Consider the following 23,541-nt stretch of genomic DNA (forward strand, 5'->3'; position numbering starts at 1 on the left):
AGGCGCCCCTATTCCCCTATTTTACAGGTTTTCTGACCCATACATTTTCCTGTATTCTTAAAATATATATATATTTATTTATCTATTTATTGAGAGACAGCGAATGCGAGAGGGTGAAGGGGCAGAGGGAGAGAGAATCTTAATTACGCAGACTCCATGGCCGGCATGGAGCCGGATGTGACCACGCTGTGATCATAACCTGAGCTGAAATGAAGAGTCGGATGCTAACCGACTGAGCCATCCGGGTATCCCTATTTCCTGTATTTTGGATATAGCAGATTTCATCCCTGTGATGTTTATTTATTGTCATGTTCCTACTACCCTCCATATTTCCTATCAACTGGTATTTACATCTTTTTATTTGCTCTGGTTCAATTTTTGACAATCAGTGAAGCTTCGTACTTCCTATACATCTCACAAGGAGAAGACGATGTGATGTTAGTATGGATTAGTGAGTTTAGGTATTGTCAGCGGATCTATCCCTTATAATGGCTTAAAAAACAAAAACAAAAACAAACAAACAACAAGGTGAATCTAGATCATTACCATCAGCCCTAAAAATTGCCTAGTTTCTTTTCCCAGTCAATTCTTAACCCCAAAGTCAATCACTTCCTGAAATGTTTTTTTCCACCACCGATTAGTTTTCCCTGTTCTAGAACCGTATCTAAATGGCATCATAAAGATGCCGCTCTGTATCTGGGTTCTTTCATGTATTCAGTTATTTTTATTACATGAAAATGCCACAGGTCGTCCATTTCCTCACGAACGATATTGAGTCAAAACTCCTGAATCCAAAGGTGATAGCTGGCGGGGCTTAGCTTCCACTGGATCTTCACGCCTTCCCCTTCTCCCCCCACCCCCCCGTGTCCCATCCCTCCGCGTCTTGCCTCCTGCAAGGCAGCTAAATCTGTGGGGGTAGCTTTGACTGACAGCCAAGATCCCCAGGGATCAGTGCCCTCCGGATCCCGAGTGGGTCTCGCCCATTTTACGAAGTTCTGAAAATGTAGCAGAAGTGCCCAACCCTCGCGAGCTAGGAGAATTGGGTGTACGCTTAAAGATTAGCGATGATGGGACCGCTCCACACCGCCCAGGTAGGAAACTAGAACGCTGACCCATTGCCTGCCTTTTCAAAGGTCCCTTCCCGGGCGCCGTCCCCGTCCCGGCAGGCTGAGCGCGGGTCGAGCGCACGGGACTTCCGGGAGCTCTAGGAAGTCGCTTGTCTCTCCGGCAGGAGGTGGGGTTTTATCTGCACGCCGCGAAATCTGTGGGTGTAGACAGGGATTCTGGCTGCTAGAGGAGTGGACCAGGGAGGGGCGGGTCGGTCCCGCGGCTGCTGATCTGGACGAAGGTCCTCCGAGGCCGCGGCTGCCTGACCGAGAGGTGGCCATTCATTCGCGCGCAGGTGCGAGGGCCCCTTCGGGGGCTCTTTCGAACCGTGCCCAGGCCTGCAGGAGCGCCGCCCTGCGCTTACCCCGGGCTCCTGCCGACCTTCTCTGAGCGAAGGGCGTCGCCCTTCTTCCACCCCGCTGCTCCGGTGCCCGCTGCCATGGCTTTCCCCCATCGGCCGGACGCCCCAGAGCTGCCTGACTTCTCCATGCTCAAGAGGCTGGCTCGGGACCAGCTCATCTATCTGCTGGAGCAGGTCAGTGCCCGCCACGCCTGGGGCTTTTTCTGCACCTACAGTTTAGCACTCACTGGACGCATAGTTCTTCCTTGCGGAGTCCCCTTGATCTTGTTCCAGGCCCTTGGTATTGTCCTTGGAGCTTCTGGGGCAGGTCCAAAAGGAAGCATTTAGGAAGGAAAACCAGAGGACAGTAAGAGCTGCTTGGGACCTGGCAGAGAGTTAAGGAAGTCACTTCTTTTTGGTACAGGCAAGGGAGACACCAGTCGTGCCCCGCATCACTGGGGATGGAAAGATGGTTAAGACATCATTGTCCTTAAGGATCTGCTCCAGTAGGAGCCTCTGAAACACAGATTACCCCACACAGAGTATCGTGTGGTACATGGGTGATAGGGCACTGGAAGCATTTAGAATAAGCAGTCATTTCTAGCTGGAGTGATCTAGGAATTTTAAGGAGCTGGTTGTGAAAGAATCAGCGTATTTTCCTTGGAGATGGAGCAGGCAGGTGGACTGGTTGGTAGAAGCAAAGTTGAGGAACCAGGGAAGGAGAAGGCACATCCAGGGAAGACAGCAATCAGAAGTTAAGCAGTAGGCATTAGGCAGCCACTGAAGATTTTCTTTCCCCACTTAAGGGGTGAAGCAATACTTGAAGATGATTCTGGGGGCGCCTCAGTGGCTCAGTCAGTTAAGCTGCTACCTTCAGCTCAGGTCATGATCCTGAAGTCCTGGGATGGAGCCCTGAGTTGGGCTCCCTGCTCAGTGGGAAACCTGCTTCTCCCTCTCCCTCTGCTCCTTGCCCTGGCTTGAACTCTCTTTCAAGTAAATAAATAAAATCTTTAAAGAAAAATGAATATGATTCTGATAGCCATGTGTGGAGTGGGGTAAATGGGGATTAAGCATGCTAGTTAGGGTACCACAGATCAGGCAAAATTAGTGACAGTGGGAACGAAGGGAAGTCGTAGTGAAAGAAGACTCGAAGATTTACTGATTGTAGAGAGAGAAGCAGAGCTGGGTTTGAGGTTTTTATCTTGTGTTAATAGGAAAACAATGCTGTTGCTGTAGTTGTAACGTGTTGTGTGTATACTGACTTGCTTAATGTCCACGATCCCTGCTAGTTTAGAAGGTCCCCGAGGACAGGGAACATGTCTGTTATGTTCAGCACTGTGTACGCAGGGCGTACCTGGCGTAGGGCCAGGCACATGGCATGTGTGTAATAAATATTTTTCATATGAACACTGAATTGAAGGAAAAAAAAGAATTAGAGGAAGGGGCTGATTAGTTTGGGTTTGAAAGGGTGAAGTGAAGACGCGAGGAGGAAATCACTTTTTTGGTTTTTTTTTTAAGATTTTATGTATTTATGTATTTATGTACAGGCAGGCAAAGCGGCAGGCAGAGGCAGAGGGAGCAAGGAGCCCGATGCGGGACTCGATCCTAGGACTCTGGGATCATGACCTGAGGCGAAGGCAGCTGCTTAACCGACTGAGCCACCCAGGCGCCCCTGAGGAGGAAATCACTCCTGTAACATCCAGCAGACAGAAACATGGAGCTGCAGTTGGGATGAGGATGGGGGCTTGAAAGAACCTCAGAGAACCTCAGGGGATCTAGGACCAAATTTTATATCTCATCTCTATGCCCCGCAGTGGTAGCACAGCGATTGGCAAGTGAAAGATGCTGAGATGAGTGAGGAATTGAAAAGAGACGCTGGTTAAAGCCTCTTATGGGTGAGAAGCCCATGAAAAGAGTAAATGAGGCCAAGGGTAGGCACTTGAACCTGGAGCTCAGGAGGGGCTGCCCCCAAGGCTGACTCGCTGTGGCTGGTGCAGGATTCCTGTAATAATTTGCTCTTCAAACTGACTTTTTCTTTCTTTCTTCTTTTTTTTTTTTTAAGATTTTTATTTATTTATTTGACAGAGAGAGAGAGCCAGATCACAAGTAGGCAGAGGGCAGGTAGAGAGAGACGGGGAAGCAGGCTCCCTGCAGAGCAGAGAGCCTGATGTGAGGCTCTATCCCAGAACCCAGGACCTGGGATCATGACTGAGCTGAAGGCAGAGGTTTTAACCCACTGAGCCACCCAGGCGCCCCCAAACTGACCTCTTCTGACTAAATTCTTCTTGAACGAGCGCTGCTGTTCCGGCTCCAGCCCCCGACTTTAGAGATTATAACAGCATTATAGAGATGGTAGAAGATAAGGGAAAGTAGAGAAAAAAATTCACCTCCAACAAACAGGTGCAAGCGCTGTTAACACTGTCAATTTCTTTCAATCATTTAAAACATTCTCTCACACATCCCGTGTATCCTTAATGCATTTTTGTTCTCGGCACCACCACCTTCAGTCGGGTCCTCGTTCTTTGCTTCATGCTTGGGCTGCTTGGACTGTTGCATTAACCACAGAAGTGGACTCCCTGCCCCAGTTTCTCATGCCTCCAATCCACTGTACCCACAGTGCGTGCCCAGTTACCCAACTGGAGTTTCCAGCTGAGTGGATGCTTCAAGGCACAAAAGCTTTCTGTTCCCTTGTTCATAGAGGATCGACTCCAGACTCCGTGACCCGATGTTGGGGTGCTCCACGCTCCAGTTCCGGTCGACTGTTTCAATCCTGTATCCCACCATTTATTCCCCTACATCAAGATTTTCCTGCCTTGGGTCCCTTGACATTTGGGGTCCGTTGATGCTTTGCTGTGGGACTGTCCCTGCCTTGCAGGATATTTCGCTGCATTTCTAACCTCTACCCAGTAGATGGCAGTCAAACCCCTTGCCCCCAGTCCGATAACCAAAAATGTTGCCAGATGCTGCCAGATGTTCCCCCGGGGCGGTGGGGGGGGGGCAAAATCCTCCATGCCACTGTCCTGCACTTATCTTATGCATCAGCCGAACCAAACTGCTTGTTCTGTCCTTACCATCCAGCCTGCTCTCTTGCCCCAGCCTTTGCTGGATTGCCATCTTCTATCCCTGCCGACACCCGACCCCCCTGTCGAGGCCTAGGACAGAGCAAAACTTCTGATGACTTCCCTCTCCCTGCCACTCAGTGGGACCCCTCCTTCCCCTGGACACACGAGACAGCAGCATCCGACGGGATGCAGGAATCAGATGGCAGGGATTTGGAAGGGAGAGTGGGTAGGTGGGATCCGACTGTTCTGGGCTCAGCTTTCTGCATTGAATGTGGGTTATTTTTGCAAGTAGAAGAAAAAACATACTTGAAAAGAGACAGCAGTTAGTTGAGGGGTTACCGGATACTAAGTGGGGCTTTGGTTTGGCTCTGTTCAGTGGGCGATCGGGGTTATTGGGAGGCAGAGTGGAGAACAGGGCAGTGATGCCGAATGAGGTCACGGGCAAGCAGGAGGGTCAAGTGAGGAGGACTTAACCTTCAAGAAGGTGAAATAGCTTTCCACTGGTCCAGAAAATAGTAAGACAAACTAGGCAAATATTTGAAGAAAGGACCGCTGTGGATACAGTTGATAAATGAGACGCTGGGGTAGATGGTATGATGCCCAGTGCACTTCCGGCTGAGTCTGCTCTTGCTAAGTGGATGGCTAGACGAGCTCTCAGCTAAGGGAGCGTGTGTCACCTGTGAATGACCCAAGGTACCGTGTTCTTCAGCTTCCAGGAAAAAAGGACTTGTTCATTGAGGCCGATCTCATGAGCCCCTTGGATCGGATCGCCAACGTCTCTATCCTGAAGGTACCACCCTTTCTCCCAGTGGACTCGGGCCCCTCTCTTCTCATGAAGCAGTTTTTCTCTTAATGAATAGTGCAAATTACTAATGAACGGCTGCCCTTTCAGGGAAAATGCAGTGGCTGAACTGGGTGGGCAAAGGGGGATCGGTGCTATTGTTTGGGTTGGTTTTGAATTGTTTGGTTTTGGGGTATTTTCCTGTTGACGGTTTGAGGGAAGTTCAGCGAGATGGTGGTTGGGGTGCAGTTTGATTCCCAGAAGAAGCACGAAGAGGAGCCCTTCCAGAAGTCCTCTTTGTGTCCTGCTTTGGGTTTCCAGGCACTTAACGTGCATTGTCTTGTTGGGTTCCCTCTGCAGCAGCACGAAGTCGACAAGCTGTATAAGGTAGAGAACAAGCCAGCCGTCAGCTCCAGTGAACAGTGAGTGTCTGGGAGAGCGTCTGGGCTCTGAGCCGGAGGGGTCCCCACACCTCTGCCTCCTGTCATGTTTGTGATGTGGTTTACCTCCCTGCACTTTCGCAAGTTCAAGCCTGGGTTATGCTGTGCCCTCTTACCTGTTCTCCCTTCTGCACTTTCTCCCTCCCCTGTCCTCTTCTCTCTCTAACCCAGTCTACCATCTCTAGCCAGATTGATTAAGCTTTTTTTTTTTTTTAAGATTTTATTTATTTATTTGACAGGGACACAGCGAGAGAGGGAACACAAGCAGGGGAAGTGGGAGAGGGAGAAGCAGGCTTCCTGCTGAGCAGGAATCTCGATGGGGGGCTCGATCCCAGGAGCCCAGGATCATGACCTGAGCCGAAGGCAGACGCCTAACGACTGAGCCAACCAGGTGCCCCAGATTGATTAATCTTTGAAAAATATTTTTATTATGCTCTTCTCAAGAACCTTCAGGGCTTCTCTTACTTACTGACTAAAGTCCAGATCGCTCATCGCAGATACCAAGGCTGCCTGCAACGAGGGTCACCCTGCCTTTCAAGCGCGGTTTGTCACGTGTCCCCTCAAGCCTCTGCCCGACACAGACTTTCTTTTTATTTTCTTTCTTCTTCCTCTTCCTCCTTCTCCTCTTCTTTTTCTTCTTCTTTAATGTTTTATTTATTTAAGTAATATCTATACCCAGTGTGGAGCTTATTTATTTTATCTTAAAAAAAAAAAGATTTTATTTATTTATTTGACAGTCAGAGATCACAAGTAGGCAGAGAGGCAGGCAGAGAGGGAGGGGGAAGCAGGCTCCCTGCTGAGCAGAGAGCCCGATGCGGGGCTCGATCCCAGGACCCTGGGATCATGACCGGAGCCGAAGGCAGAGGCTTAACCCACTGAGCTACCCAGGTGCCCCTTCACTGAGGTGTTTTTTTTGTATTTTTTTCCTTAACTCTCTCTCCCGCAGATTGTGCTTCTTGGTCCGGCCCCGCATCAAGAACATGCGATACGTTGCCAGTGAGTATGCAATGAAGCCACAGGTACCCAAGACCCAGGGGAGGGTGGCCAAGATGGAGGGCCCGGGCCGTAAGGACCTTTGATAAGAAGAGGTGGTCTGAATGGGTTGTACCCCTCAGAGGGGATGTCTGCTTCCTTGCTTTGCGTCTAGTAGATGGCCCGTGGCTTTCTGGGCTGCTTTCCTTCTGTCTGTAGGTCTTGTCAATGCTGACAAATTGGCTGGCCGAACTCGAAAATACAAAGTGATCTTCAGCCCTCAGAAGGTGAGTGTGGGTTGGTGGGAGGAGGAGAAGGTCGATCAGGACGGAAGGCTGGGAAGGGACAGGGGGCCAATAGCTATGTCTCCCCCAAAGCCAGTTGTGTGTGACAGAACAAATCACCTGTCATGGTCTAGTCATTAACACCGCCGTGATGGTTTAGCCGAGGCTCTGTCTTCAAGCTGCGCCAGTTAGCATGGAACTGTGAGAGGTGGCCTCTGTGTTGACTTCTTCTTTTGAAGCAGAAGCTGCTGTGTATCCCTTCTAACTCAGACTTTTGTGTAGTGACGTGCACTGTGTTATGGCGTTTCAGAAATTTGCTGTCCGTTTATCTCTTTAACAATCAGTACAATAAATCAGTACTCTTCCATGCTCACGCAAGACGTGTGGCCGGCTGCCCCTGGGTGACTAGAACGATAGCAGTGTCCTCTGGAAAGGCCTTTTCTTACACAAGAAAGAAGCTGAGAGGGCACCTGAGTGGCTCAGTGGGTTAAGCGTCTGCCTTTAGCCCAGGTCATGATCTCAGGGTCCTGGGATGGAGCCCTGAATCAGGATCCCTGCTCAGCAGGGAGCCTGCTTCCTTCTGTCTTTGCCTGCCGCTCTGCCTGTTTGTGATCTCTGTCTCTGTCAAATAAATAAATAAAATCTTTAAGAAAAAAAAAGGAGCTGAGAGACCATCTTACTGGACCCCAACTTTGAGCCTCCGAGGGGAGTGAAGCCCACCGTCACGCCGTGAGCTACAGGTCTCTTCTGTCTACTTTTGCTCCGAGGCTGTAGTGTCCGGTGACCATGGCATCTCCGTTCCCTGATGCATCAGTCTCTGCTCTCACCCCCACGTCAGCAAGGTGAGAGCTGTGACCCCGCTCGGCCTTACGCCCACGGCCTGCCCAGCGCCCGTAAAGCTGCCCCAGGGAGTGCACGCCGCATGGAGAGCAGATAGAAATTCAAGTTCAAAGGACGGGGATTGATTCTTTTTTCAGTCTACTCCAAAAAACTCTAGAGAAGGTAGAAGCAGTAGCTCCATCTGAGACACTGAAGCCAAACTGTGTGTGAATCCTGGCTCTGGCGCTTGCTACCTGCGGGATCTTGGACAGCTTACGTGACTTATGTGACTGCTCTCTCTGGGTCTCAGCTTGCTCATCTGTAAAATGGAGTTGATAGTAGTACTTACCTTTTATGTTTTTAAACATAACAGGGCTGAACATTTTATTTTACTTTCTATTTTAATTCCAGTATAGTTAACACACAGCGTTATGTTAGTTTGACGTATATAATACAGTATAGGATTCAGCGATTCAGTGCATTATTCAGTGGTCAGCACGGTAAGTGCAGTCTCGATCCCCCGCCCCCATTCCTCCCATCCCCTCGCTCACCGCCCCTCTGGTGACCATCGATTTGTTAACTAGTCAAGAGTCTGACTTTTGGTTTGCCTTTTTTTCTCGGTACATTTGTTTTGTTTCTTAAATTCCACGTATGAGTGAAATCATGTGGTATTTGTCTTTTTCTGACTTACTTCCCTTAGTGTTATACTTTCTAGCTCCATCCATGTGGTGGCAAATGGCAAGGAGTTCCCTCTTTTACATGACTTTCAGTGTTTGTTAGGAAACCTAGTGAAATTATAGGCTTACGTTGTTTTCTCATCACATAAAAGGAATAAGAAGAAAGAGCTAGCGATCTTCTCTTGAAGATCATTGGAAGATTCATAGCACAATCTTGTGGCTAGTTTTCCTGTTGGGAAATACAAGTGTATCAAGTACAACGTCATTACCAAGGCAAGAAATTATTATTTTTATTTTTTCAAGATTTTATTTGTTTATTTGAGAGAGACAGACAGAGGGAGAGAGCACAAGCAGGGTAGGGGCAAAGGGAGAGGGGAAAAAGGCTACCCACTGAGCAGGGAGCCCAGCATGGGGCTCAATCCCAGGACCCTGGGATTATGACCTAAGCAGAAGGTAGAGGCTTAACCGTCGGAGCCAACCAGGTGTCCCCCCAGGGCAAGAGATTATTAAGATGAGTCGGACTTACAGGTTATTAAGGGAACTGTGGCAATGAATTCATTTTTGGAGTCTTATAAAACCCCTTTTTTTCAAATTATACTTCCAAGGAGAGATTTGTTTAAATAGGGAATAGAACAAGTTGGTAACAGTTTCAAATAATCCTACAAGCCTCCCTATTATGCAGAATAACAAAATTGATATTTTGATGAATTCTCTCTATCTCACATCTTATCTAGTTAGATTCTTTGACCAAATTTTATATCACAGACAGTCTCCCTCAGTAATTTAGGGAAGAGGGAATCTGTCTTCCTGAGACTCCTTTTGTTAATTATGGAGATTGGCAGTTTACAGTCTGGGCTCCGGAATTCCTTATTTAGCACTAAAAGTGGGCGCACAGTTTTAGTTTCACTGACAGAACTGAGTGAGGGACAGGGCCCCTGGCTGACCTAGAGCACGTGACCCTTCATCTCAGGCTTGTGAGTTCGAGCCTGGAGTAGAGCCCACTTAAAAAAAGAGAGAGAAAAAAAGAAATGAGTTAGGGATGAATCGGATTCTTCTGTGTAAAGGAAATCAGGAGCCCGAAGCATGAATCTTCCACATCTCGAGGAGTCATCAGGAGGACCACGGGAGGTGATCCTTACAAGATACTAACAGCGACGCCCAGCAGGTGTCAGATGTTTAATGCACATCAGTTGTCACTGTCTCGTTACCAGACGGGAGTGCTCCTGCTTCCTTCCTCATTGCCTCCAAGTATTTCGCCTTCTTCCCACTTGGCTCAAAGGAGGAAGTGACCCCGGCCTCTTCCCCTTTCCGGTCCACCGGTTTGCGTGTGTCCCTGGCCCCATGTCTGCGTTCCTTCTCTACCGCTTTGCTTTGTCTTCAACCATGTCTAGTTCTCCTTTTTTAAAAATTTTTAATTTTTTTTTAAAGATTTCTTTATTGATTTGAGAGAGAGTGCAGGAGCAGGGGCCAGGGACAGAGGGAGAGGGAGAAGCAGAAGCAGACTCCCCACTGAGCAGAGAGCCTGATGTGGGACTCAATCCCAGGACCCTGGGATGAGGACTTGAGCCAAAGTCAGACACTTAGCCGACTGAGCCACCCGGGCGCCCCATGTCTACCCCTTCTAAGCAGTTCTCCCCTTCATGTCTTCTCGCGGTCAGGGGCTCTCCCTTCTGTTGTGTCCAGAGTTCTTGCTGCCGCTCCTCCTGCATCCTCACCGCTGCCTTCGCCTTTAAATTGAGTCCCCCGCAGGGCTCGGTTGTCAAACTCCTGGTTCCTACTTGTCCTACTTAATGTCCCTGGCATTTGACACTGTTGCGCATTCTTCCTGACACTGACCTTTGCTGCCTTTTGAAGGGCTGAGTCCCCGTTTCCACCTCCGTGTCATCTTTCCGTCTTCGTCAGGTGTTGCCCTGTGCACCCGTTGAATTGTGGTGTTCCCTAGAATCCTGTCCTTAGTGCTCGTGTCCTCTGTGTTTTGTTTTGTTTTTTTTTAATATTATTTATTTGACAGAGAGAGTGAGATCACAAGTAGGCAGAGAGGCAGGCGGGGCGGTGGGGGGAAGCAGGCTGCCCACTGAGCAGTGAGCCCGATGCGGGGCTCGATCCCAAGACCCTGAGATCATGACCGGAGCCAAAGGCAGAGGCCTCAACCCACTGAGCCACCCAGGCGCCCTCTCTGTGTTCTTTTCTCTTGGACAAACCACCTACTTTAAATACCCTGTGCCAGGGACCCCCAGGCTGGCTCTCCGGACCTCTCAGTGATTCTAGGCGTCCCTTGGGCATGCCCTACCCTTGCCTCCCTCTGCACCCCCACTCTTTTCTGGCCACCTGCCTCGCCTCCCCTGTCTCTGAGGTGCGCTTGTGCCCTCCCTCCACGTCTGTCTGTGGGACGCAGCCTTCAGTGATGCTGAAATGCCTTCTCCTTTGTGGAGCTTTCCAGTCTCGCAGGGAGAAAAGAGCAATGGATTAATGCATAAATAAAGCAGGGAAACAAAGCCCTGGGCTAGATGGTCCCAGTGGTCCTTCCCATTGTCCCTAAAAGTCTCCGCTCCCTTGTCGTCGTCACTGGGTTCAGTAGGTGCTGTTCTCAGCAGTGACCGCGGAGGGACACCAGACAGATGGAAAGAACAGAGAAGAAGGTGGTCACCAACCCCTCCCTCTTGTCTTCCAGTTTCACGCGTGTGAGATGGTGCTGGAGGAAGAGGGAGTCTACGGAGGTGAGAGGAGGCGGCTGTGAGTGGAGACGGGGAACATGCGGGACGAAGGGAAGGAAATAACATTGGGCCCCTCGTCTCTGCCTGTTGGCCTGGGCAGAGGGGCTGTTCTTGACCACGGAGAGCAGGACTGGGCCCTCAAGGAAAGGCTGAAGGGGGTGCCAGGTGCCGCCATTCCTCCCTTTCTGAGACTTCCACAGAGGAAAAGTATGCCTTCCCCCCTCCATTCTGCCTGCCACGCTGACCTGAGCACTGTGCTCCCTGCTGCAGATCCCGCCCTGGTGCCAGAATCTTCGGTCGCCTTCTGCACTTGGCCCTTGCCTGGCCCCTCAGCCTCACCTTGTACAGCTCCCTCCTGACTCTCCACTCTCCAGCCATGGGTTCTTTCACTTGCTTTTCCTGTGGCCTAGAACATTCTCCACCCTCAGCTTTTTTTTTTTTTTTTTTCATACCCCACCTTACTCAAATTCTAAGTGTAAATGTTGCTGCTTTAGGGAAGTCTTTCCTTTATTCCTCTACTTTTCATATGCCCCACGTAGCTGAGGTTGGATCCCTGGGGTGTTTGTGCTTCCGGATCGCTGTTCTTCTTTGGGGCTCAGCTGTAATGAGCTGTGTCTGGTGGACATCTCTCTCCCTAGAGTGGCATTCTCTCGCAGAAGATGGGGAGCGTGTCCGTTCCACTCCCGCACCCCCAGGGCGCGGCCTGGTGCCCGCACATCGGTGGCTTTCTGTCGGTATTTGCCGACCAGCAAATGCTTCCTCAGCACTTCCGGTCGGCCCTTGAGTGAAAAGAGCCTCTTCACATGGCGTGACAGGCTGTGGTGTGCCCGTCTTCTTTTGTTTCCCGACTGTGAACTCCTCTGGGGCACAGACTGTCCCTTGTCTTTGAGTGTTCTGGGGCTGGGCGTGTGGCAGGCCTGCGTCACCTTCCTGTGTCACCATGGCGGACCTTCTCTCTCAGTGTGGAGCCCGGCGCCTTCTGCGGGGAGGCTGATGTGCTCTGTTCCCGCAGACGTGAGCTGTGACGAGTGGGCCTTTTCTTTGCTGCCTCTTGACGTGGATCTGTTGAGCATGGAGCTCCCAGAATTTTTCAGGGACTACTTCCTGGTAAGTGAAGGGTCCCTGAGTCTTGGCATAGACAGGTGGGGACACACGTAGGGTCCAGTGGGCTAGAAACATGGACTTACCCCCCTGTAAGTCCTATAACTTATTATGAGGAAGAGTGTTTTGCAGACTGACTGGCTGAATTCCTTTCGGGCAGTCCCCATGCCTGGCCTTCCCGCCCTGGGCTGCTTGGGCTTGCCCCCTTCCAGATGTGTCTGTTGGGCTGAGCCGTATCTCTGCGGCCCATGTGGTTCCTGCAGGAAGGAGATCAGCGCTGGATCAACACTGTGGCACAGGCCTTGCACCTTCTCAGCACCCTCTACGGGCCTTTCCCCAACTGCTACGGAATTGGCCGTTGCACCAAGGTGGGCATGCTCGGTGCTGTGGTCCCGATGGCCGTATTGTATCCGTCCTCTGCCCAGCGGGGCATCTGTGATAAGAGCTATATTCTTTAGCTTCCTTTTTTTTTTTTTTTTAAAGATTTTATTTATTTATTTGACAGACAGAGATCACAAGTAGGCAGAGAGGCAGGCAGAGAGAGAGGAGAAGCAGGCTCCCCGATGAGCAGAGAGCTGGATGCGGGGCTCGATCCCAGGACCCTAGGATCAAGACCCGAGCCGAAGGCAGAGGCTTTAACCCACTGAGCCACCCAGGCGCCCCTAGCTTGCTTTTATTGTTCAGAAGAGTTCCTCAGAGGGGAGGGCTTGTGTGACAGACAGAAAGGCAAGAGCCAGGGCCTCTGGGATAGCACTCCTAAGTCTTGTCTTTGGGGGCAGAGAGAGTCCTTCGTCGGCAAGGAGAGGCTGGGAGGGGTGGGCGCGGATGGGAGTGCTGTGGGTAGTGGTGTTAATAATTAGCTCCCCTCTCGGGGGCAAGGAGAGGTGTCACGTGGAAAAGAGGTGGCTTCGGTAGGGGTGGGCTGCAGCAGGGACCTGACACGAGACTGAGAATATCTTGGTCCCTGCAGATGTCATATGAACTGTGGAGAAAACTGGAGGAGGAGGAGGATGGCGAGACCAAGGGCCGGAGGCCAGAGATTGGACATGTCTTCCTCCTAGACAGAGGTAAAGGATGCTCAGCGCTCCTGTTGTCTCTGGATCCTTAAAGACGTGGGGATCGAGCCCACGTGGCAGCCCAGTTCGGATCCTTGGGTCGGGGCTGTGAACGGCAGCGTTGACAGGGAAGCACAGCCCTTGGGCCCTGGGGAGGCCCGTGAGCTGACGCTGAGTGACCTGGGTAGCCACGTAGGTCAGGGAGGACCCTCACGGCTGGGGATCTCGGTTCCAGATGTGGACTTTGTGACGGCACTCTGCTCCCAGGTGGTCTACGAGGGTCTGGTGGACGACACCTTCCGTGTCAAGTGTGGTAAGTGGCATTTTGGCAAGGCAGGGGGTCCTCAGCTCCCGGGGGGCTCTCGCAGGGGGCAGGGCTTGTGGGAGAGCCTCGGACTCTGAGCAGACTGCTGGCTTCCAGATAGTTTGGGGGACTCCGAGTGGCAGTTCAGGAAAGGGGAGGGGAGGGAAGCCCTCCCTGGAGGTCCTCATAGCTGCTCCCTCTGCTCTCAAAGGGAGTGTCGACTTTGGCCCAGAAGTCACATCCTCTGACAGGAGCTTAAAGGTTCTACTCAATGCTGAGGACAAGGTGAGGGTACAGGTGTGCTGGCTGGTGGATCGCCCTTGGGCCACTCTGGGCCGGACTCTGGGATGGGAGGCTGAGCCTGGGGGAGGGGGATCCCCCTCCAGGTAAGAGTGAACCCCGGAGCATGATAGCTGGGGCTTGACATTGGTGACAGCAGCGCGGCCCTCTCTGTGCTTTTGCTGGAACAGCCGGGCACTCCTCTTGTGCCCCATTACACTACTGGGGGCGGGGGGACTAGTTAGCGTTCTCTCTGGTAAGTCGTCGCTGTCTGCTTCCCCTTGCAGGTGTTTAATGAGATTCGTAACGAGCACTTCTCCAACGTCTTCGGCTTTTTGAGCCAGAAGGCCCGGAACTTGCAAGCTCAGTATGATGTGAGGCTCCAAGCCGGGGGTCTTCTCTTTGTGTCCCCAGTTTCCCAAGGCTGCTGCCCTTTGGCTCCCTTCTGATTTGACGACAGCCCCTGGCTTTTCTCTAGGAGTTGGGGGTGGGGCGGGGGGTGGAGGCCGCTCACGGCTGAAGGCCGGGAGAGGCTGACCTTATGGAGACTTCCCGCAGCGCCGGAGGGGCATGGACATCAAGCAGATGAAGAACTTCGTGTCCCAGGAGCTCAAGGGACTGAAACAGGAGCACCGCCTGCTGAGTGTCCGTAGGTTTCGGGGAGGGGCGGCGAGGGGCTGCTACAGAGGAGATCTGCCCTGGGGGGAAGTCTGTGTTCCCCCAGGAAATAATGATCTTGTTTTATTTAAAATGGAAAGATGTACTTCTGCATTTTGCCTTAAGAAATTTTTGTTCCGGGGTGCCTGCATGGCTCCCCTCAGTTAAGGGTCTGCTTTCAGCTCAGGTCATGATCCCAGGGTCCTGGGATTGACCCCACGTGCGGTTTCCTGCTCAGCGGGCAGTGTGCTCCCTCTCTCTCTGCTCCTCCCCCAACTCATGTTCTTTCTTTCTGTCTGTCAAATAAATGAAAAAATCTTTAAAAAAAAAAAAAAGATTTTATTCTTCTGGACAATAAAGGTGCAGTCTCTTATTTATTTATTTATTTATTTATTTATTTAATTTTTTAAAAAGATTTATTTATTTGACAGAGAGAGACACACAGTGAGAGAGGGAACACAAGCAGGGGGACTGGGAGAGAAGCAGGCTTCCCGCTGGGCAGGGAGCCTGATGTAGGGCTCTATCTCAGGACCCTGGGATCATGATCCGAGCCAAAGTCAGACGCTTAACTGACTAAGCCACCCAGACACCCCAAGGCATATCGTTTTATTTATTTATTTATTTATTTATTTTTAATTAAAATTTTTTAAAAGATTTTACTTATTTATTTGACAGAGATCACAAGTAGGCAGAGAGGCAGGCAGAGAGAGGTGGGGAAAGCAGGCTCCCTGCTGAGCAGAGAGCCCGATGCGGGGCTCAGTCCCAGGACCGTGGTATCATGACCTGAGCCGAAGGCAGAGGCTTTAACCTGCTGAGCCACCCAGGCGCCCTGGTATATCTTTTTTGAACTGGGAATATGTCAGCTTGCTTTTTGTCCTGTCTGCAGATATTGGGGCCTGTGAATCCATCATGAAGAAGAAGACCAAGCAGGACTTCCAGGAGCTCATCAAGACTGAACATGGTAACGGTGGGGGCCGTGCTTGGCTCCTTCTGATGCTTCCCCTGCTCCCAGCACCGTCCCACCCAGCAAAGATGTTCTCTGGCTCTTTCCAGCTAATGCTGGCTGGGTGGAATGCTGGTTCCTGCTAGAAGTCCAGGGGGTCCCTTACCCCCACCCCCAAAAGGGTGGAGAAAGATCGGGAGACAGACACCCATGAGCACAGATGGCAACAGCTGTGCGGCCCCCCCTGTAACAGGCTCTCCTCTGCTTCTCGCAGCGCTGCTGGAGGGCTTCAACATCCGGGAGAGCACCAGCTACATCGAAGAACACATAGACCGGCAGGTGAGCAGGTGGCCGGGGTTGCTGGGAAAGTTGTATCACAGCGGGCTTGGCCTCCAGCAGAAGGAAGAGGAGAGAAGAACGTGTGTCATGGAACTTGAATTCTCCAGGACTCTCTTCCCGTGCAGGTGTCGCCTATAGAAAGCCTTCGCCTCATGTGCCTTTTGTCCATCACTGAGAACGGTGAGCCCCTGCAACCAAAGACACCAGACTGAAAAACTGTGCCTTGGGGATGGAGGACATCACTGTGAATGACACAGAAAATATCCCAGCAGACAGAACATTTCCCAGGAATTTCGTAGATTCTTTCCCCTGTAAGATAAAGTAGTCTTTGTTCGGAGTGAGACATCTCCAGGGGCCCGGGGTCATTTAGTGTCCCGACCCTGAGCAGGACCACACCCAGGCCCCCCGGAACAAGCACTGTCACATCTTAGGACCATGGGGCACAGCTCAGAGTGGCATTTCTCTCTCTGCCGTCTGGCCGGCTACCTTCCACGAGCTTTCATAATAAAGAGACAGTCCAGGAAAAGGGGACAGCCAAACAATTTCAAAAACATTTACAAAAGCTCAGATTCTGTGACCTCTTATGGCATAACTTCTAACTTGTTCATGCAACACTTTAATCTTTTTTTTTAATTGGAAGTAGAGTTGACACATGATGGTACATATTAGTTTCAGCTATATGGCATGGGGATGGGACAGGTGTGTACATTGGGCTGGGCTCCCCACCAGCCAGCCAGTACAATACCGTCAGCTGTACTCCCATGTGCCGTTCGTCCCCATGACTTGCTCACAACCCTGACTTGTAAGACCATTCTTCGTACCTCACTGGAGGACGGCACCTCAGACTGCACTTTCTTTTCTATTCTTTTTCTTTTTTAAGATTTTATTTATTTATTTATTTATTTGACAGAGAGAGAGAGAGAGATCACAAGTAGGCAGAGAGGCAGGCAGAGTGAGAGGGAGAAGTAGGCTCCCCGCTGAGCAGAGAACCCGATGCGGGGCTCGATCCCAGGACCCCGAGATCATGACCCGAGCCAAAGGCAGATGCTTAACCCACGGAGCCACCCAGGCGCCCCTCAAACCACACTTTCTGACCTCATCCGAACACTTGTCCTGTTCCTCGGTAGCTTGTAAAGCAGGGTGCAGGAGTGTTGGCCCCAAGCCAGGAACGAAGGCTCCTAAGTCCGTTTCCCTTCCTCCTGCCCAGTCCCCGCACCATCCCCGCTGATAAGCAAGCTTAAGTTTAGGAGTCAGTTTAGAATCAACTGGCTGGATGCAAGGTTAACATTTACTGAATCCTTCCTCCTGATAAAGGTTGTTTAGGGAATAAGAGGGTGGGTGGGTGGGTATGGCTGTCGATTTCGGGACACCTCAGCTGGTGTTCGCGTGAACCTGTCTTATCTTCTGGACCCTCAGGTTTGATTCCCAAGGATTACCGATCTCTGAAAACACAGTATCTGCAGGTGAGGCCAGGAGAATGGGCTCTGGAGGGAACTGGGTGGAGGGAGGTCATCATCAGACACTTCTGGAAGAGGCAGAAGAAATGGCCCCTTTCCTGCCTGCATCCCCATTTTGTTCCCAGTCTGGCCTCCCTCTTAGAGCATCTCAGGATAGTCAGGCTCTCAGCACGCAGAGACCCTCCCACTGCCCTTGTCTCCTCGACTCCCTGCCTGGTGGCCAGTGCTGGGAGAGCCGGGGCCACTGAGCCGTGGACCGGGTGCTGAGTTCTCACCCTGGAGTGCTCCTTCTCTTTAGCATCTTATATGGGGGTGATACAGCTTTTCTTCTGGGTCTTCTCGTCTTACCTCATCTGAGAAGCCCTCCCCAGCACCCTTACATCAGCGGCTTTCTCCTCTCTTCATTCCGTGCTTTTCCCCCATCCTTTGTTTGGTATTTGGTTATTTCTCTCTTTTCTTTTCTTTTTTTTTTTTAAAGATTTTATTTATTTATTTGACAGAGAGAGATCACGAGCAGGCAGAGAGGCAGGCAGAGAGAGAGAGGAGGAAGCAGGCTCCCCACCAAGCAGAGAGCCCAATGCAGGGCTCGATCCCAGGACCCTGAGATCATGACCTGAGCCGAAGGCAGAGGCTTAACCCTCTGAACCACCCAGGTGCCCCTGGTGTCTGGTTATTTCTTTAGGGCCCTGAATGCATAGCCCTTCTGTCCCTCACCTCCATGTCACCTGACAGTCTTAGACCTTGGCGGGGCCGATGCTCGATAAATGGCGGAATTGCATTTTCTTCAGAGCTATGGCCCTGAGCACCTGCTTACCTTCTCGAACCTGCGGCGAGCGGGGCTCCTCACGGAGCAGGCCCCGGGGGACACGCTCACAGCTGTGGAGAGTAAAGTGAGCAAGCTGGTGACGGACAAGGCCGCAGGTGAGCAGGGAGCCCAGGGAGCCCCTTCCCTGGCCGGGGTCCCCTCTCCTTGCAGCCGTCCGAGCGCCCCGGGTGGGAGCAAATGAGCTGGGGAAGGAGGATGATCGGTCACTCTTCTGGCGTTGCTCCTACTTCTGTGGACGGGGGCTCGTCCCTTTTATTGAACTTACCATGTGCTGAGACCAGCAGATACAGGTTTCTTACTTGATCGTCACGCACACAAGCTGATAGCCTCCATTTTCTAGAGAAGGAAACAGGCTGAGTGAGGTTGAGGGACGTGTTCAAGGTCCCCCAGTGAGTCAGTCAGACCTGAGCCCAGGTTGGCTGACTCCAAGGCCTGCACCCCTCAGTGAGCTCGCGTCGCTCTGTCTGTCGCACGGAGTGGATGGCTGGTACCCTCTAGGAAGACTGTGGCGGGGCAGAGGGTGGCGAGTATCTTGATCAGGTCCAGGGAATTTTATTTTATTTATTTTAAAGATTGTATTTATTTATTTGACAGAGAAAGAGAGAGGGAACACAAGCAGGGGAGTGGGAGAGGGAGAAGCAGGCTGCCCGCTAAACAGGGAGCCCGATGCGGGGCTTGATCCCAGAATCCTGGGATCATGACCTGAGCTGAAGGTAGATGCTTAACAACTGAGCCACCCAGGCGCCCCAAGTTCCAGGGAATTTTAGGTGAACGGCTTTGAGGAGGGCCATGAGACGTGAGCGGTCTTGCTACCTGAGAGGTCCTACTATTTGACATTTCCTGAGTGGTGTCCCCCGGGGCAGGGTCACGAATCCGTCGATCTTCAGTGAAATCCAGCACAGATTTCCTTCCCAGGAAAGATTACTGATGCCTTCAGTTCTCTGGCCAAGAGGAGCAATTTTCGTGCCATCAGCAAGAAGCTGAATTTGGTACGTCGATTCAGGATGGATGGGGAAGCCGTGGGTCCCGTCCCTGGTGGAGAGCTTTGAATCCCCAACATCTCTTTGTTTTTTGTTTTTTGGGTTTTTTTTTTTGTTTTGTTTTGTTTTCTTTTTTAAGATTTTTGTTTATTTGACAGAGATCACAGGTAGGCAGAGAGGCAGGCAGAGAGAGAGGAGGAAGCAGGCTCCCTGCTGAGCAGAGAGCCCGATGTGGGGCTTGATCCCAGATGTGGGGCTTGATCCCAGGACCGTGGGATCATGACCTGAGCCGAAGGCAGAGGCTTTAACCCATGAGCCACCCAGGCGCCCCAGCATGAGCTTAATTTAATAATGAGGCAAGAGACAAAGATTCATTCACTTATTAAACCGGAAGAAGCGCCCACGAATGTCAGAGGGGAAGCTGAGTGCCTCATCAGTGACAGACACGTCCCCGTCTCCGGGGGATCGGCAGCGGGGCATCGTTCTTCCCAGCGCTTTGTGGGGAGCCGGGGGAACTCGTTCACGAGAATCAGTGGGTACTGAACAAAAGCTTTAATCTTTGGTGATGGATTTTTTTTTTTTAAGGGCTTTTGCCAGTTTTCCTTTTAGCTGAGATAAACCTGCTTTGGGGAATGTCCTTTTCTCTGACCGAGTACGAGGCTGGAGAGATGAGTTGTCACGTGCCTCACGTAGCCCCCTTTGCCCTCTAGATCCCACGCGTGGACGGCGAGTATGATCTGAAAGTGCCACGGGATATGGCGTATGTCTTCAGTGGCGCTTACGTGCCCCTGAGCTGCCGACTCATCGAGCAGGTGAGAGGAAGCGACCCGTTCACGTGTCGCCCTCTGCCTTCTCTTGGTCCCTGGCCTGTCCCGACCTCCAGCCACCCCAGTAACTAACAAGAGATCGTGACAGTCTGGCTGCCGTGACCTGCTCTTCCTCAGCCGGGTGGGGTCTCAGACTGGCACCCCGTGCTCGTGCCTCCCAGGTGCTGGAGCGGCGGAGCTGGCAGGGGCTGGACGAAGTTGTGCGGCTGCTCAACTGCAATGAGTTGGCCTTCACAGGTGCGCCGCGCTGGGCCCCAGCGGGCGGGTTGGGGGGTTTTTGGCGGTGCCACGGGGGGTGGGCAGGGGGTGCTGGGGGTGCCAGCGGGGGTGGGGGTGGGTGTTGCTGGGGGCGCCGCCCAGGGCTGGCCACCACGGAAGAGCTGGGTCTGGCCCGACCCCCGCAGACGTGACCAAGGAGGACAAGGCTTCCAGCGAGTCTTCACGCCTCATCATGGTGGTGTTCTTGGGTGGTTGCACGTTCTCGGAGATCTCGGCCCTCCGGTTCCTGGGCAGGGAGAAAGGTAAGAGAAAACAGAAAGGGGAACCTGTGGGTCAGAGGCCGGTGCCCAGAAGGCTTCTCGACCTCTGATCTCCTCCTGGTCCCGTGTGCTGGCGCATTTGACCCCACAGGGTACAGGTTCATTTTTCTGACGACGGCAGTCACGAACAGCGCTCGCCTTATGGAAGCCATGAGTGAGGTAAAAGCCTAACGTTGTCCCTGCTGGTGTCGACGTCTTCCCTGGACACGTTTCCCGAAGGGATGCAGGAATGTGGTCCCAGCTGCTAACCAAGTGTCCACCAGCTACCCTCCTGAGAGCCGGGAGTACAGAACTTACTCCGGATTTAGAGAAGTTACCTGAGGACAGCGCTCACTTCTGGCCCCCAGGATAGGTCTCTGTTTTGTGTATGAAGTGCAGCTTGTGCTGAAAAGACAAGAGGAGGAGGAGGTATCTTTTGCTAAATCCTGTCTGAGTATCATTGTCGATAAAACCTCTACTTTCTAGTGTCACGTTCAGTTCTCAGCACGCTCTTCCGTCTTCTTAGCGAAGCACAGGGGGCTTCATGGGTTCTGTGGTCTGGACTCTACAGTAGGTCTGGGCCTGGTCTGCTTCTCTCCTGAAACTTGCCCTGTATCAGAGTTTCCTCAACCGTCAAACGAGGGGGATGGGTTAGAGAGATGATCGGCAAGCACCCTTCTGGTTCTAAAATTCTGCAGTTTATCATACTTTATTTATTAAAAAGATTTTATTTATTTGACAGAGATCACAAGCACGTAGAGAGGCAGACAGAGAGAGAGAGAGGAGGAAGCAGGCTCCCTGCTGAGCAGAGAGCTGAATGTAGGACTCGATCCCAGGACCCTGGGATCATGACCTGAGCCAAAGGCAGAGGCTTTAACCCACGGAGCCACCCAGGCACCCCCATCATATTTCATTTTTTTAAGTAAACCTTTGCCCAATGTGGGGCTGAAACTCATGACCCTGAGATCGGTGGTAATACACTCTACCAACTGAGCCAGCCAGGATCCTCTCGTGATTCATTATACTTTAGAAAAGATGAGTTTGTTACTGTTTTAACTTCAGGAGGCACTCTGGTATTAAGCAGTTGTCTCTTACTGCAGAATGAAGGACTGTGTCCTGTTAGAGCAGGCTCGGGCATCAGCTAACAGTGCTGCTAAAAAGGCCACCAGTGCCCCCCCCCCAGTTGCTGATTTTGGTGGCCTTTCTGTCCCTTGACCTTTTAAAAATTGTGAACTGTAACCACATCCATCAGTCTCTTTTTGGTCCTCCTCTAACTTGACCGTCCTGACAACTGCTTTTCCTTTCTTCTGCTCAGCTTCCATGACACTCTTTTGTTGTTCTTCTATGGTCTCCTGGGTTGTGCTTCTGTCTCCTTGGATTGCTTGTCTCTGCCTGTCCCCTCCCTGTCCTTTGTTGTCAGCTGCTTCCAGACAAGATTGCTTGTCTCTGCCTGTCCCCTCCCTGTCCTTTGTTGTCAGCTTGAGATCTCAAGCTCTCCTCTTCCTGCTGAGTTTCACGCTGGTATTTCCAACTTGGTTATTCCACAGGCCCTTCAAACTTGACATGTCTAAAATAAACTCTCCAACTGAACTTCCTGTCCTCACTTTGAATCCCCCAATCTGCTCCTCCTGTGTTCTGGTAATTGACATCCTCATCATCTACCCAAGTCTTGTGCATGAAAGAAATTATAACCTTGACCTCAGATGTTTTCTTTTATCCCCCACATTCAGCTGGTTCCACTACCCCTTATTTCTACATGCCTCTGGCTCATCCTCTCCTCACCATCCCCATGCCAGAGATCCTGACTATTTTTTGCCTGGGTTTTTGCAAGACTGTCCCTTCCAATCCCTCTGCTTCCTATCTACCACTTACTAGAAGATCCAAATCTGTGTTGTTGGATCATCAAAACAATTCTTTAATAAAGGAGTGCTGTTATCAGTGCGTATTCTAAGGAAAATGTATACCTCAGGTATCCAGCTAGAATTTGTTACAATTTTTATGTTAAGCTAGTGTGCAGGATCAAAGACACCACTGACAGGGGTGTCAGTCTGCATAAAGAATATGTGACAGACAACGATTCTGTGACCAAGGGAACAGACCGTGGCAACACACTGCACTTATGTTCTAGAATAATGCCGTCCAATCCTGTAACAGGGTCCTACTTACACTCCACACTGTTATACATGTTGAGTATATACTCTGAGTGGGTATCTCTGTGACTTCATTGGCTTCAGAACGACAGCGCAACGGACATGATAGCAAAATTGTCTTATCTCAGGGTGCTTATGATGCTGGCCTTGGGAACATGCCTGAAGATCACAAGGTTTTGAAGCTTTCTGAATAACTTTTAAGTCAATCAACAAAGTGCAAGTAAATTTCAAAAGTGTCTGCATTTCTCTCCATCAGCAGCGTGAATGTCTGGAGGGCTGCTGACATGTTAAAGGATGTCAAAAGCTCCAGTTAAGTCTTTCTGAAAGTGGGAGAAACATGGTCCTGCAGGTGAAGCAAACAAGCATCCTTTACTTTTCCTTCCTGGAAAAGGCAAATGAAAAGGAGTCACAGAAGTCATAGATGGCCAGTACACTCAGGGAAAATGCAATTTCAGCTAGAAGCCAGCAAGTGCAAATCAAAGAAGGGAATGACACTTTCTGCCTATGAAATTAGCAGAGATTTAAAAGGACAGTAAGACTCAAGAGCAGTTGAGGGTGAGAGGTGGGTGTGCTTCTGGTAAGGCTTCCTTAGTGGGAAGGGCAAATTAATTCAGTCCTTCTAGAAGAAGAGCGTTCAGTAGCTACTCTTCTAGGAATCAAGTGTAAGAAAATAGTGCAAGATGTAGATTTATTCATGAAGACATTTATTTGTAAAATTTAAAATCTAAATATCCATTTGTATCAAAATAGATTATGAGATAACCTCGAGCCACAATATCATTCAACTGTGAATCAATGGAAAACAAGGCTATACATAAGCATTTGGGGATGTAGCGTATGTTCAGCGAAAAAAGGATACAAAAGTGCTTTGATGTCGATTTTGAGTTTTAAAGTTTTTATACAACTACA

The 23,541-nt window shown here is 50.9% G+C and overlaps 1 protein-coding gene across 2 annotated transcripts; it reads left to right on the top strand.

The window, feature by feature from the left end:
• The first annotated feature begins 1,191 nt into the window (after positions 1 to 1,191).
• Positions 1,192 to 20,973, top strand: VPS33B (VPS33B late endosome and lysosome associated). 2 transcript variants are annotated; one of them, XM_032836958.1, is made up of 23 exons: positions 1,192 to 1,642; positions 5,219 to 5,299; positions 5,651 to 5,712; positions 6,677 to 6,726; positions 6,922 to 6,989; positions 11,154 to 11,199; positions 12,209 to 12,303; positions 12,561 to 12,665; positions 13,268 to 13,364; positions 13,588 to 13,665; positions 13,868 to 13,941; positions 14,223 to 14,309; positions 14,494 to 14,584; positions 15,479 to 15,553; positions 15,810 to 15,874; positions 16,000 to 16,054; positions 17,291 to 17,337; positions 18,120 to 18,252; positions 19,073 to 19,146; positions 19,848 to 19,949; positions 20,126 to 20,201; positions 20,369 to 20,485; positions 20,595 to 20,973. In XM_032836958.1, the coding sequence occupies exons 1-23, from the start codon at positions 1,547 to 1,549 to the stop codon at positions 20,672 to 20,674; spliced, it is 1,854 nt and encodes a 617-aa protein (XP_032692849.1). In that variant the 5' UTR covers positions 1,192 to 1,546; the 3' UTR covers positions 20,675 to 20,973. The 2 variants fall into 2 exon arrangements, with proteins under 2 accessions (XP_032692849.1, XP_032692850.1); XM_032836959.1 differs by lacking the exons at positions 5,219 to 5,299; positions 5,651 to 5,712 and having other exon boundaries at positions 1,375 to 1,642.
• Positions 20,974 to 23,541: the final 2,568 nt, after the last annotated feature.

Source organism: Lontra canadensis, unplaced genomic scaffold (assembly GCF_010015895.1).
Source record: "Lontra canadensis isolate GAN:19392208 unplaced genomic scaffold, GSC_riverotter_1.0 scaffold94, whole genome shotgun sequence".
NCBI lineage: Eukaryota > Metazoa > Chordata > Mammalia > Carnivora > Mustelidae > Lontra > Lontra canadensis.

Bases quoted from the DNA above. Each gene is read 5' to 3' on its own strand.
- VPS33B (XM_032836958.1), top strand. From the start codon at position 1,547: ATGGCTTTCCCCCATCGGCCGGACGCCCCAGAGCTGCCTGACTTCTCC. The intron at 1,643-5,218 runs GTCAGTGCCCGC...CGTGTTCTTCAG, and splicing joins TCATCTATCTGCTGGAGCAG to CTTCCAGGAAAAAAGGACTT. The intron at 6,990-11,153 runs GTGAGTGTGGGT...CTTGTCTTCCAG, and splicing joins TGATCTTCAGCCCTCAGAAG to TTTCACGCGTGTGAGATGGT.